The sequence below is a fragment of the Alosa sapidissima genome, chromosome 23, assembly GCF_018492685.1.
Source record: "Alosa sapidissima isolate fAloSap1 chromosome 23, fAloSap1.pri, whole genome shotgun sequence".
NCBI classification, from domain to species: Eukaryota; Metazoa; Chordata; class Actinopteri; order Clupeiformes; family Clupeidae; genus Alosa; species Alosa sapidissima.
The window spans coordinates 25,574,662-25,590,066 of NC_055979.1; the positions used below are offsets into that span (position 1 = coordinate 25,574,662).

Consider the following 15,405-nt stretch of genomic DNA (forward strand, 5'->3'; position numbering starts at 1 on the left):
TTTTTTTTTTAACTGGAAGTGGCTAAAGTACCCCGAACAAACTATTTTGTGAAACCTGTCGGGCCCCCTTAATTAGACGAAGATTGTTATGAATGTCTTTCTCACACCAAGTGACAGTTCTTCGCCATGTAAGTGAATGACAGTTGTTTATGCTAAGCAAATGTTCGGTGTTGTCGGAGAATTGATACAGTTGTGCTCCTTAAAATACAGGGGCTCATAAGTATAGCCTACATACCCCTATGTTAAATTCCCATAGAGGCAGGCAGATTTGTATTTTTAAAGGACAGTTATGTCATGGATCCAGGATACTATGCATCCTGATAAAGTTCCCTTGGCCTTTGGAATTAAAATAGGTCCACATCACCACATACCCTTCACCATACCTATTGCCATGGTTTTATTTCAGTTAGCCTTTATAGCTGGTTTGAGATATGGTGAAGGGTATGTGATGATGTGGGGCTATTTTAATTCCAAAGGACATATGTAATGGCCACCTTACAGTTGTTTGGTGTAAGGAGGCCATAAGTCGCTTTGGCTCAAAGTGGCAGCCAAATTAATAAGAAAGCAATAAAAACGCAGGAGAGAGGTGATGCTGAAATTCTTTATTGTGTCAAACTGACTCTGGAGTCTTCCTGACCGACTGTAGACTGCAGCTCTGCAGCTCTGCTCTCAGCTCCTTCAACATTTCCCATCATGACGGATCTCAGGGGAGTTGCTTCTGTGGATGAGAGTGAAAAGGGAAATGTGTCAGTGCATGTGTTGTGTCCCTTCCTGATAGAGCCCACGGAACTCTGACCTCCTCAGAACTGATAAAATCTCCACCGCCAGCATACTCAAGATACATCTCTCATCCTGATAGGAGGATGCTAGCGGGGAAGAGAAGGCTATAGGCCAAGCCTGCTCTATGGACTGACTTACTTTATTTTCTCGCAAAGAGCACAAACATTGTCGTAGGCGTTGTCATCAGTGGCACAGAGAGGTTGGTAGTCGCACTCCAACAATCCTGCGAAGTACGCCTCACAGACAGTCTGAACAGAGAGAAGAGAATATTATACACACACTGTACATAATGCTCGTATATAACCTGCAGTTTGTTTGGACGCCATGGTTTAGCCTGGCATCTGCTCTGGCTCGAACCTGCAACAACTAGGCTAGTGTCTTATCACCCGCACGTCCCTCAATGCGTAGAGAGGGAGGTTTACCCGCTCGCTACCATTATACACATAACACATATATGTACAGAATGCAGATGACAAGGTGGTAAGAGAATAAAATCTAAATTGGACATTTACTTTTAGGTCGGTTTCCTTTTCGGTTGGTTCTGAAGACGCACGCCTCAGTCGACCATAGGGATTTGAGGAATGTTCGTAACATAATTTCACACAGGACACAGAACAGTTGGAGAACGCAGGAGCTGATTTGCAATGAGAGAGGAGTTGGGGTGAGGGAGAAAAGAGAGGGAGAATGGGTCAGTACTTTATACAACACATTTTATACAACACATTTCACAGTGTCCCAACTTTTTCTGAATTCGGGCTGTGTATTACATTACATATTTAAAATCACAGCTAGCAAAAAGAAAAAAAAGGTGAAAGAAAATAGACAGATAGAGAGTGGAAGAGTATTGAGAAGTAAAGTAGAGCGTAGACGGAGAGAGAGAGAGAGAGAGAGAAAGAGCGCAAGAGTATTTACCATCGAAGTAAAGTAGAGCACAGAGGGCGATGGAGATGTTGAGCTTCATGGTGCCTTCAGAAGGAACAGCAGTGTTGTGTCAACAGTATGGAAACTTTGTCCCCCAGCTGCCCTTAAATAGCCTCCTCATCTCTTACTTTCTGCTCACACCCCTCAGTGGACATCTTGTGTATGAGAGAGAGAGTGAGAGAGAGAGAGAGAGAGAGAGAGAGTAGAGAGAAGTTGCCATATCATACTGTGACACAGTTGGTGAGGATTCTCTCGATGGTGCACCTCTCATAGTGGGAATAAGACACAGCATAGAGGTCCCTTGTCCACAATACCATCAACATAAAACATGTTCCAGGGCCCCAAGCTCTATTGGAATCTAGGACAAAGTGTAACATAGAAAACCAGTTGGGAACACAACAGCTAAGCTTGATGTCAACATTACTCAGTCAATTGCCAGCTGATGTGATTTTGGGTTTTGGATCATATTGTTAAACCATACCCCAAATATCTTACATTCGTTCATATCATTCATTCAAATACTGTAGCTATCATTCAATTTCTTAGCTCAACACAATGACAGCATGACCAGTTTGTTCAAATATGATGTGGTTTAATTTGTCAATTTTTCACATGTTTTTCAGTGCAACACCTACAGTAATCTCTTGTAGAATTTCCTTTCACCAAAGTAAGTCAATTGCCCTCCGGAAATCAGAACCAAATAAGTGTTTAGATATTGTCCACGGTATTCAAAGATTGATCAACATATTTCCTTTTTCAGGCGACCAGTTATTTCAATAATGCAAGTTCATCTATTTGTTCTCCTGGTTTGGGAATTACACAATAACCTTAGCTATTAACATGGCATGCACATCTCTAATGGAAAATCAAGTAAAGGGGATGATAGACCGAAACTCTGCAAGCCTCTGAAAGTCTGCAAGCCTCATGATGACAGCTCAAACGTTTGACAATTGTGAAAGAGCTCTGGGCTCATGTCACAATCATCTTCACACACCGTTACTGTGAGTAGAGACATACATTTTTAGTTCATATTGTGGGGTTAAGAGGGTTAAGGCTGCCAGTCTTATGACGTCATTTTCTATATTTTTGATATGTTGCTGAGTATATCATAAACAGCAAAGAAAAGTGATTGATAATGACTGACTATTATTGTGTTACATGCTTCAAATGTAAAGCACTTTGAGCTGCATTCTGTGTATGAAAGGTGCTATACAAATAAAGCTTTATTATTATTATTATTATTATTATTATTATTATTATTATTATTATTATTATATTAATCCAGTGTATTCATACTTACGCTGGTCACAACTGGTTTCAAATTGTGATGCATTTTGACAAAGCTCATATTCATACATTCAGATGGATATATTCACACATCCATCCCTCTATCTAGCAATATCTTGAGGTTGAGGAAGGGGCCATCATGCTTTTTCACAGCACTGATCCCTCTATCACACACACATACACACGGGCACATGTGATGTGTAAGGGATAATATATAGAACGCCGGTCATTATGGAAAAATATGTCCCGACGGGGCAAACAGGACCACGACGCACCAGCCATTGACAGCAGTAATTATATGTTTGCTTTGTTTACATTGTGAGGAGCCGTAAAATAAGCATTTATATCCAGCACATACATATGAAGGTGTGAATAAATGCATGTGTGTAGGTGGACGTGTACTTCTGTTTGTATGTGAGTACACTTCAGTTAGTTTCTACTGTCTTTCTTTATACAACAATACCATACATGTAAAGTAACAATTTCAGTATTTTTACATCATTGCTAGATGTCCAGATGCTGGGGGCAGAGGAAGAATGTTCACTGCAGAACAAGAGACCCATATAGTCAATATGGTGATTGCAAATAATATAGTCAAGAGACCCATATAGTCACTATGGTGATTGCAAATAATATACTGTAGTCAAGAGACCCATATAGTCACTAAGGCTACGAGAAATACAGCAGCGCATAATTGAGGATGACGAAAACATAGACAATGTGAGCATTTCTGTATTATGTTGTGTACTCTTCCGCAACAGAATCTGAATGAAACAAATCTGCAGAGTCCCTTTTGAAAGAAACAGTGAACATGTAAAACAACATGTGCATGTAAGCTATAATATCATTGGTACTGAATAAGTGCATACTGTAGAGCTGTGCATGGGCCTGCTGTGCTGCAGTTGTTTTGTCTTGGCCAGAGAGTGATGGAGCTAGAGGCAGATGCCATGGGTCATGAGCTGCTTTTTGTGGATGAGGCAGGTTTTAACCTCACTAAAACAAGGAGACGTGGCAGGAACATTATTGGCCATAATCAATGTCCCAAGACAACGTGATGGTAACTTAATTATGTGTGCAGCCAGGGTGCGATTTGTAGGGGGGATGGGGGGGATTTCCCCCCCTCTGGTCTTGATATCCTCCCCTTTGCTTAATTATTTTCATCGCTGGGGGGGACAACATTTATCCCCCTCTGCCCCTCATATTGATTAATGCTACTTCATATAAGTAAAGCGCTACAACGTGAGAACAGTCTAGTAGGCTAGCCTACATAATAATCTGACATCAGAAACGCACCGTCACCGTCAGCACTCATGCTGCTGACACAGTGGCTGCGTGATAACTTAACTTGGCCTTGATCGTGCAGGACATTTCAGAATGTCGACTGTGTAATCCATCATAAATGGCTAGTTTCAATGGAAAAGTTAGCTGGACAAATGAAAGAAAACGAGAAGGATTCAGTGAAGCATATTGTCATATTTTAGAAATTGCTTGACATCGCTTATTCAATGGCTCTCTACCGAAACACCTGTAGTTTGCGGAGGACGAACGAGAAAGCACTCGTTTGATAAATCAGCCAGTAGGCTAGGCCTAGTAGACAAATAACTTTCAGAAATAATCTGTAGGCCTACTGCAAAAACGAATGTTGGTGGGTATTTAAACTATCTAGCGGGTGTTTTAACTGCAAGAAATAGAAGCTTCATAGTCTTTATGTTCTGGTTCGTAAATTATTTTCATAAAACTTCAAGTTGCCCTATAACTTTACTCTCCAAACTCTTCACTGCACTGTAGCCAATTAACTGACAGTATGATAGTGGGCTATTTATTTTCTGTAGGCTACAATAAACACATTTATTTTTTCAACTTTTGCAATATTACGCACTTGTCTACTGAACGCAAATCAGGAGGAGAGAGAATGCACGTAGCCTACGCAGCGTGTAGCGCAATGTGTAGGCTATTTGGTTACCAACTAACACTGTTAGCCAATTCAGTAACTTAAGACTTCAGTGGCATCATATAACGTTTTTTTACACAACAAATACAGAAAGGATGGAGGCAGCAAAAGTAGAGGAGTCATTTCAGATGGGGAAAGAACAAGGTGAATTTGTATGCTTGTCAAAAGATAGTCCTACCCTGCATTAGAGGAGCTGATCATCATACCAAGCACACTCGCTGTTTAAAGTCATACACCACGGTAAACTAAAACTAAAATGTTACAAAGGTGGCGAAATTAATATAGGCTATTATTAGCCATGACATTACTAGGCTATAAATCGTTCGTTCATTTTTTTTTCTTTTTGGGGGGCGGGGGGTTTCAAACTTATTCAAAATCATCCCCCCTCTCTGGTTTTTACACAAATAGCACCCTGTGTGCAGCTATAAGTCAAATGGTGTTGTTCACCATCATGCAACCCTAGGCCCATATAACACTGCACACATTATTACATTCCTGGACACCTTACATGACATGCTCACTAATGTTCAGAGGCCAGAGCAGAGCAGATACGTCATCATATGGGACACTCTTAGCTTCCATAGGGCAGCTTTGGTCCGCAACTGGTTTACAGAACACCCCCTCCTCACTGTACTCAACCTCCCCCCATACTCCCCCTCCTCACTGTACTCAACCTCCCCCCATACTCCCCCTCCTCACTGTACTCAACCTCTCCCAATACTCCCCCTCCTCACTGTACTCAACCTCCCCTCATACTCCCCCTCCTCACTGTACTCAACCTCCCCTCATACTCCCAATACTCCCCCTCCTCACTGTACTCAACCTCCCCCCATACTCCCCCTCCTCACTGTACTCAACCTCCCCTCATACTCCATACTCCCCCTCCTCACTGTACTCAACCTCCCCCCATACTCCCCCTCCTCACTGTACTCAACCTCCCCTCATACTCCATACTCCCCCTCCTCACTGTACTCAACCTCCCCTCATACTCCCCCTCCTCACTGTACTCAAACTCCCCTCATACACCCCCTCCTCACTGTACTCAACCTCTCCCAATACTCTCCATTCTTGAATCATATTGAAGAGTTCTTCTCTGCCTGGCGCTGGAAGGTCTATGACCGTCATCCCCATCAGCGCATAGCCCTTTTACAGGCAATGGAGGAGGCATGTGGGGATATTGACCAGGCATCATGTCAGGCCTGGATACGGCATTCCAGAAGATATTTACCCGGTGCCTTGGACTAGAGGACATTGCATGTGATGTAGACAAAATTTTGTGCCCAGATCCTGAGAGATGACATGGTGTAGACCAGTGTTTCCAAAAGACTGGGTCGCGACCCACGGGTGGGTCGCAGGAGATTTTATTTGAGTCGCCAGTACAATTTATGTTGTCTAATAGGCCTAACTTATACAATTTAGCCAGGAAAGCTATCAGTTTTCTATTAGGATATAGTTTGTTTATCACAGTCACGACCCTCTGTGCAATTTTGCATTTATAATAGCTCTGAAATTGGGGGACGAGCGCGTCGCAGAAGGGACAGCATGGACATCTCACTCGCAAAATGAAAAATTTCTGTGGGGCGCCTGCCATGGACCTCACAGTTGCAAAATGAAAGGGATATGAATCAGCCTATTTGCACGAACATTAACAGACACCAGCTCTTCAACTTGACCGATTAAAATCTAGTCGACTAAAGCAGACATCAGTATACCGGACATGGCAATTCAATTTGCGTCATAGGCTGTAGATAGTTTCGATTGTAGATGCACTCTTTTAAGTTAATAGCAACCTCATCACATTCCTTATTATTTTGGATTTATAACGCTCAACAGTGCATTATATTAGGTAGGCTACAATTTAAATGGACATTTTAAACGCTATTATTTCCTCTCATTATCCACCTTGCAAACTCTAGGCTACTAGGCAGTAAAGGCGCATTGTCTTTTGACTATTGCGCAAAAGCCATTGTTCTGATATGTATTAATTTCACATTCTTACAACATACCTTGTCACAACATCAATACACAGCCTTGGTATACGGCCTACAAACAAACGTTTCACTCCAGAGGGAAATGCGGATTCAAATTTCCAAATAAAGAAACCTCCACAAATTGGCTACAATATAACGACTTGAGTAATTTGCTACATGTTTACATAAGAATTGACGGTGTTATGGATAATTTGTCTGCAACGCAGTGTACAGTAGCAGTATTTTCTCTTTAGAAATACAGGAACAGCTTGCTGAAGAGTGACGACAATTGCATGCACGAATATCCCCAAGAAATGTTTGAGAACCTGTGGCCTAAAACAATATTGGTGGTTGCATGCAGGTTGCATGTTAGATCTGAAGAGAAATGGGTCGTGATGGTCTGTCATTTTTAAAAAGTGGGTCCCCAGAAAAAAAGTTTAAGAAACACATTTTGCTCATATTCATACATTCAGATGGATACATTCACACATCCATCCCTCTATGTAGCAATCCTTGAGCCATCATGCTTTATCACAGCAGTGATCCCTCTCTCACACACACATACACACAGACACACATGATGCATATATATCAGCATATATAGTACAAATGAAGGTGTGAATAAATGCATGTGTGTAGGTGGATGTGTACCTGTGTGTGCATCTGAGTAGGAAGAGTGTACACTTCAGTTAACTTCAACAACTGTCTTTCTTCCTAATTTGTTTCTTCATCGCATGGCATATCCTAGCCTAGGAGAACCCATACGAACCTGTCGTCAGTCTGGCAAGGAGGCCATTGACTCAATTGACATTTAAGAAGTGAAGAAGTGGCAAACAAGAAAAACCCTGAGGAGGTGTGAGGTTGACGAGATTAGGTATGAGGAAGAGTATCACAGTTCAGAATCCTGGTAGCTTGTGGATAGAAACTAGCATGCATTTAGTCTCAATTATGATTCAGAGCACAGAAGTGACGTTCGCATCGGCCTGCTAATCGCCTCTGTCTTCTGCTCGCTCTTGCTTTCAAAACTTCTATGCTCTTGGTGTCATTTTTCCAACCACAACATTGATTAAGGCTCTGTAATAGACTGTATATATATATACAGTATATGGGCTCTGTCATGAACAATTTGTTCCACAAGGCAAGGAATGGCAAGGAACAAACTGACTATAAGAAACCAACTAGAGATATTATCCCTCCTATCTATGCAAATTGATATAAGCTGGGTTAGTACATACTGGGTGGGCTATAAAAAGGTTTTTTGTTACCAAGGTGTCACACAAGAAACATGAAGCAGCAGGTACATTTGTTACAGAGAAAATCATAGGTAATGCACTCCACCGCCATGGCCTCTATGCACGCTCATCCCGCATGACTCTATTGCTGAGAGAATGTATTCTGGTCAGGCAAGATCAAAATTGAACTCTTCGGATGTCATACTACACACCATATTTGGAGGAGAAATGGCACTGTGCATCACCCTAAAAATACTCTTCCAACAGTGAGGTTTTAAGGTGGTGGCATCATGGTGTGGGCTGTGTTTCATCTCATGGCACTAGCAGACTTCATACAGTTGAAGGAATGATGAATGGAGCCATTTTGTTCTGGGAGAATCTTTAAATCCACCAGGATGATGATGATGAGACATGGCTATACCTTCAAGCAGGACAATGATCCAAACCAATAAGCGAAGGAAACTCTCAATTGGTTTCAGAGAAAGGAAATCAAGGTCCTGACTTCAATACAATTTAACAGTTTTGGAAGTTAACAAAAGATCAGAATTCACAAGAGGGACCCCTGGAATCTTCAATATTAAAGGAATATCTGTTTAAAAGAATGGACCAAACTCACAAGAATACTGTGACTGATTAGTTTCGTCATACAGGAAATGCCTTGAAGCCGTCATTACGAATAAAGGCTTTTCCACAAAGAAATTTCAGCAGGCGAGTTCAATACTTTTTTCCAGTGTCATTCCACTTTATTACACATAATTCTACCTATGGACTTTAATGTTTGGATTTTCTTATGTGGGTGGATTATCTGAGTTAATACTAATATCCGGTGAAAATTTCGTGCAATCGCCTCATTGGAAGTATACCTACTCAAAAAAATGTTGACATGTTCAATGCTTATTTTCCCCGCTGTATCTCTATTGTGGACACCACTATGGGTGACCACACAATGCACCCAGAAACTCCCAGTGCATCCCATCCATACTCTTCAGATGATTATATTAGCACGTGTGTTAAAGGAACCATATGTAAGATTGTGGCCAAAACTGGTACTGCAATCACTTTCAAATTACTGTAGAGCGGTGTATCCCCTCCCCCTCCCCCCTGACTCGAGGTTGCCAACCCACATGCCGAAAGACTACTGACTTTGTTATTAGTAGATAGGTGGAGAGTGGAGCATCAGGCCAAAACACAACATGACATGACAAAACACAACATCAACATCAGTTGAGGGCTGCAACTTCACTTTTTAAATGACAATATCCTGGCCGGTCTACTATTGTCAGTGATATAAGTATTTGAAATGAACATGATTTCTTAATGTCTAGTGACATATCAGGGCCATTTTATGATTAATTGAAATACATTTCTTACATGCGGTTCCTTTAATGCTCTCAGCTATGCTTCAAATGTTTCAATAAAATGTATATTTGTTTTCTTAGACAAAAGTGTTTGTTCTTTCCAAAGGAGAGGAGAAATGGCGCAATGGTGCCAGTAGATGGCAGTATATCACTTTTGATGAAGCATTAAGCTCTGAGACACAACGGGACATTCCAATCATCCGCTGAAAAAGCGAAACGGACACTGGGTCTGGGATTTTACAGTAGGAGGTTAGAAGCTAGGTTTTTTTTTTTTTTTTTAACTGGAAGTGGCTAAAGTACCCCGAACAAACTATTTTGTGAAACCTGTCGGGCCCCCTTAATTAGACGAAGATTGTTATGAATGTCTTTCTCACACCAAGTGACAGTTCTTCGCCATGTAAGTGAATGACAGTTGTTTATGCTAAGCAAATGTTCGGTGTTGTCGGAGAATTGATACAGTTGTGCTCCTTAAAATACAGGGGCTCATAAGTATAGCCTACATACCCCTATGTTAAATTCCCATAGAGGCAGGCAGATTTGTATTTTTAAAGGACAGTTATGTCATGGATCCAGGATACTATGCATCCTGATAAAGTTCCCTTGGCCTTTGGAATTAAAATAGGTCCACATCACCACATACCCTTCACCATACCTATTGCCATGGTTTTATTTCAGTTAGCCTTTATAGCTGGTTTGAGATATGGTGAAGGGTATGTGATGATGTGGGGCTATTTTAATTCCAAAGGACATATGTAATGGCCACCTTACAGTTGTTTGGTGTAAGGAGGCCATAAGTCGCTTTGGCTCAAAGTGGCAGCCAAATGAATAAGAAAGCAATAAAAACGCAGGAGAGAAGTGATGCTGAAATTCTTTATTGTGTCAAACTGACTCTGGAGTCTTCCTGACCGACTGTAGACTGCAGCTCTGCAGCTCTGCTCTCAGCTCCTTCAACATTTCCCATCATGACGGATCTCAGGGGAGTTGCTTCTGTGGATGAGAGTGAAAAGGGAAATGTGTCAGTGCATGTGTTGTGTCCCTTCCTGATAGAGCCCACGGAACTCTGACCTCCTCAGAACTGATAAAATCTCCACCGCCAGCATACTCAAGATACATCTCTCATCCTGATAGGAGGATGCTAGCGGGGAAGAGAAGGCTATAGGCCAAGCCTGCTCTATGGACTGACTTACTTTATTTTCTCGCAAAGAGCACAAACATTGTCGTAGGCGTTGTCATCAGTGGCACAGAGAGGTTGGTAGTCGCACTCCAACAATCCTGCGAAGTACGCCTCACAGACAGTCTGAACAGAGAGAAGAGAATATTATACACACACTGTACATATGCTCGTATATAACCTGCAGTTTGTTTGGACGCCATGGTTTAGCCTGGCATCTGCTCTGGCTCGAACCTGCAACAACTAGGCTAGTGTCTGTCACCCGCACGTCCCTCAATGCGTAGAAAGGGAGGTTTACCCGCTGGCTACCGTTATACACATAACACATATACGTACAGAATGCAGATGACAAGGTGGTAAGAGAATAAAATCTAAATTGGACATTTACTTTTAGGTCGGTTTCCTTTTCGGTTGGTTCTGAAGACGCACGCCTCAGTCGACCGAAGAAATTTGAGTTGGAGAAATGTCCTTGACCTATATGCACACAGTTGGAGAACGCAGGAGCTGATTTGCAATGAGAGAGGAGTTGGGGTGAGGGAGAAAAGAGAGGGAGAATGGGTCAGTACTTTATACAACACATTTTATACAACACATTTCACAGTGTCCCAACTTTTTCTGAATTCGGGCTGTGTATTACATTACATATTTAAAATCACAGCTAGCAAAAAGAAAAAAAAAGGTGAAAGAAAATAGACAGAGATAGAGAGTGGAAGAGTATTGAGAAGTAAAGTAGAGCGTAGACGGAGAGAGAGAGAGAGAGAGAAAGAGTGCAAGAGTATTTACCAGCGAAGTAAAGTAGAGCACAGAGGGCGATGGTGATGCTGAGCTTCATGGTGCCTTCAGAAGGAACAGCAGTGTTGTGTCAACAGTATGGAAACTTTGTCCCCTAGCTGCCCTTAAATAGCCTCCTCATCTCTTACTTTCTGCTCACACCCCTCAGTGGACATCTTGTGTATGAGAGAGAGAGTGAGAGAGAGAGTGTGAGAGAGAGAGAGAGAGAGTGAGAGAGAGAGAGAGAGAGAGAGAGAGAGAGAGAGAGAGTAGAGAGAAGTTGCCATATCATACTGTGACACAGTTGGTGAAGATTCTCTCGATGGTGCACCTCTCATAGTGGGAATAAGACACAGCATAGAGGTCCCTTGTCCACAATACCATCAACATAAAACATCTTCCAGGGCCCCAAGCTCTATTGGAATCTAGGACAAAGTGTAACATAGAAAACCAGTTGGGAACACAACAGCTAAGCTTGATGTCAACATTACTCAGTCAATTGCCAGCTGATGTGATTTTGGGTTTTGGATCATATTGTTAAACCATACCCCAAATATCTTACATTCGTTCATATCATTCATTCAAATACTGTAGCTATCATTCAATTTCTTAGCTCAACACAATGACAGCATGACCAGTTTGTTCAAATATGATGTGGTTTAATTTGTCAATTTTTCACATGTTTTTCAGTGCAAAACCTACAGTAATCTCTTGTAGAATTTCCTTTCACCAAAGTAAGTCAATTGCCCTCCGGACATCAGAACCAAATAAGTGTTTAGATATTGTCCACGCTATTCAAAGATTGATCAACATATTTCCTTTTTCAGGCGACAAGTTATTTCAATAATGCAAGTTTATCTATTTGTTCTCCTGGTTTGGGAATTACACAATAAGCTTATCTATTAACATGGCATGCACATCTCTAATGGAAAATCAAGAAAAGGGGATGATAGACCGAAACTCTGCAAGCCTCTGAAAGTCTGCAAGCCTCATGATGACCGCTCAAACGTTTGACAATTGTGAAAGAGCTCTGGGCTCATGTCACAATCATCGTCACACACCATTACTGTGAGTAGAGACACACTTTTAGACCACTGATCTGACCATGTAAGAAAACAAGTCCATGAAATACATTTTTAGTTATTCATATTAATCCAGTGTATTCATACTTACGCTGGTCACAACTGGTTTCAAATTGTGATGCATTTTGACAAAGCTCATATTCATACATTCAGATGGATATATTCACACATCCATCCCTCTATCTAGCAATATCTTGAGGTTGAGGAAGGGGCCATCATGCTTTTTCACAGCACTGATCCCTCTATCACACACACATACACACGGGCACATGTGATGTGTAAGGGATAATATATAGAACGCCGGTCATTATGGAAAAATATGTCCCGACGGGGCAAACAGGACCCCGACGCACCAGCCATTGACAGCAGTAATTATATGTTTGCTTTGTTTACATTGTGAGGAGCCGTAAAATAAGCATTTATATCCAGCACATACATATGAAGGTGTGAATAAATGCATGTGTGTAGGTGGACGTGTACTTCTGTTTGTATGTGAGTACACTTCAGTTAGTTTCTACTGTCTTTCTTTATACAACAATACCATACATGTAAAGTAACAATTTCAGTATTTTTACATCATTGCTAGATGTCCAGATGCTGGGGGCAGAGGAAGAATGTTCACTGCAGAACAAGAGACCCATATAGTCAATATGGTGATTGCAAATAATATAGTCAAGAGACCCATATAGTCACTATGGTGATTGCAAATAATATACTGTAGTCAAGAGACCCATATAGTCACTAAGGCTACGAGAAATACAGCAGCGCATAATTGAGGATGACGAAAACATAGACAATGTGAGCATTTCTGTATTATGTTGTGTACTCTTCCGCAACAGAATCTGAATGAAACAAATCTGCAGAGTCCCTTTTGAAAGAAACAGTGAACATGTAAAACAACATGTGCATGTAAGCTATAATATCATTGGTACTGAATAAGTGCATACTGTAGAGCTGTGCATGGGCCTGCTGTGCTGCAGTTGTTTTGTCTTGGCCAGAGAGTGATGGAGCTAGAGGCAGATGCCATGGGTCATGAGCTGCTTTTTGTGGATGAGGCAGGTTTTAACCTCACTAAAACAAGGAGACGTGGCAGGAACATTATTGGCCATAATCAATGTCCCAAGACAACGTGATGGTAACTTAATTATGTGTGCAGCCAGGGTGCGATTTGTAGGGGGGATGGGGGGGATTTCCCCCCCTCTGGTCTTGATATCCTCCCCTTTGCTTAATTATTTTCATCGCTGGGGGGGACATTTATGCCCCTCTGCCCCTCATATTGATTAATGCTACTTCATATAAGTAAAGCGCTGCAACGTGAGAACAGTCTAGTAGGCTAGCCTACATAATAATCTGACATCAGAAACGCACCGTCACCGTCAGCACTCATGCTGCTGACACAGTGGCTGCGTGATAACTTAACTTGGCCTTGATCGTGCAGGACATTTCAGAATGTCGACTGTGTAATCCAACATAAATGGCTAGTTTCAATGGAAAAGTTAGCTGGACAAATGAAAGAAAACGAGAAGGATTCAGTGAAGCATATTGTCATATTTTAGAAATTGCTTGACATCGCTTATTCAATGGCTCTCTACCGAAACACCTGTAGTTTGCGGAGGACGAACGAGAAAGCACTCGTTTGATAAATCAGCCAGTAGGCTAGGCCTAGTAGACAAATAACTTTCAGAAATAATCTGTAGGTCTACTGCAAAAACAAATGTTGGTGGGTATTTAAACTATCTAGCGGGTGTTTTAACTGCAAGAAATAGAAGCTTCATGGTCTTTATCTTCTGGTTCGTAAATTATTTTCATAAAACTTCAAGTTGCCCTATAACTTTACTCTCCAAACTCTTCACTGCACTGTAGCCAATTAACTGACAGTATGATAGTAGGCTATTTATTTTCTGTAGGCTACAATAAACACATTTATTTTTTCAACTTTTGCAATATTACGCACTTGTCTACTGAACGCAAATCAGGAGGAGAGAGAATGCACGTAGCCTACGCAGCGTGTAGCGCAATGTGTAGGCTATTTGGTTACCAACTAACACTGTTAGCCAATTCAGTAACTTAAGACTTCAGTGGCATCATATAACGTTTTTTTACACAACAAATACAGAAAGGATGGAGGCAGCAAAAGTAGAGGAGTCATTTCAGATGGGGAAAGAACAAGGTGAATTTGTATGCTTGTCAAAAGATAGTCCTACCCTGCATTAGAGGAGCTGATCATCATACCAAGCACACTCGCTGTTTAAAGTCATACACCACGGTAAACTAAAACTAAAATGTTACAAAGGTGGCGAAATTAATATAGGCTATTATTAGCCATGACATTACTAGGCTATAAATCGTTTGTTCATTTTGTTACAAACTTATTCAAAATCATCCCCCCTCTCTGGTTTTTACACAAATAGCACCCTGTGTGCAGCTATAAGTCAAAATGGTGTTGTTCACCATCATGCAACCCTAGGCCCATATAACACTGCACACATTATTACATTCCTGGACACCTTACATGACATGCTCACTAATGTTCAGAGGCCAGAGCAGAGCAGATACGTCATCATATGGGACACTCTTAGCTTCCATAGGGCAGCTTTGGTCCGCAACTGGTTTACAGAACACCCCCTCCTCACTGTACTCAACCTCTCCCCATTCTCCCCCTCCTCACTGTACTCAACCTCTCCCAATACTCCCCCTCCTCACTGTACTCAACCTCCCCTCATACTCCATACTCCCCCTCCTCACTGTACTCAACCTCCCCCCATACTCCCCCTCCTCACTGTACTCAACCTCCCCCCATACTCCCCCTCCTCACTGTACTCAACCTCCCCTCATACTCCCAATACTCCCCCTCCTCACTGTACTCAACCTCCCCTCATACT

General features: G+C 41.7%; 2 protein-coding genes across 2 annotated transcripts; both read right to left on the bottom strand.

The window, feature by feature from the left end:
• Nucleotides 1-587: 587 nt before the first annotated feature.
• On the bottom strand, nucleotides 588-1,843 carry LOC121698153 (thrombin inhibitor rhodniin-like). The gene is made up of 4 exons (XM_042079977.1): nucleotides 1,693-1,843; nucleotides 1,293-1,414; nucleotides 919-1,028; nucleotides 588-718 (listed from the first exon to the last, which is right to left on the bottom strand). Exons 1-4 carry the CDS (start codon nucleotides 1,739-1,741, stop codon nucleotides 679-681), a joined length of 321 nt encoding a protein of 106 aa, XP_041935911.1. The 5' UTR covers nucleotides 1,742-1,843; the 3' UTR covers nucleotides 588-678.
• Nucleotides 1,844-10,355: 8,512 nt separating this feature from the next.
• On the bottom strand, nucleotides 10,356-11,577 carry LOC121698155 (thrombin inhibitor rhodniin-like). The gene is made up of 4 exons (XM_042079980.1): nucleotides 11,454-11,577; nucleotides 11,059-11,174; nucleotides 10,687-10,796; nucleotides 10,356-10,486 (listed from the first exon to the last, which is right to left on the bottom strand). Exons 1-4 carry the CDS (start codon nucleotides 11,500-11,502, stop codon nucleotides 10,447-10,449), a joined length of 315 nt encoding a protein of 104 aa, XP_041935914.1. The 5' UTR covers nucleotides 11,503-11,577; the 3' UTR covers nucleotides 10,356-10,446.
• Nucleotides 11,578-15,405: the final 3,828 nt, after the last annotated feature.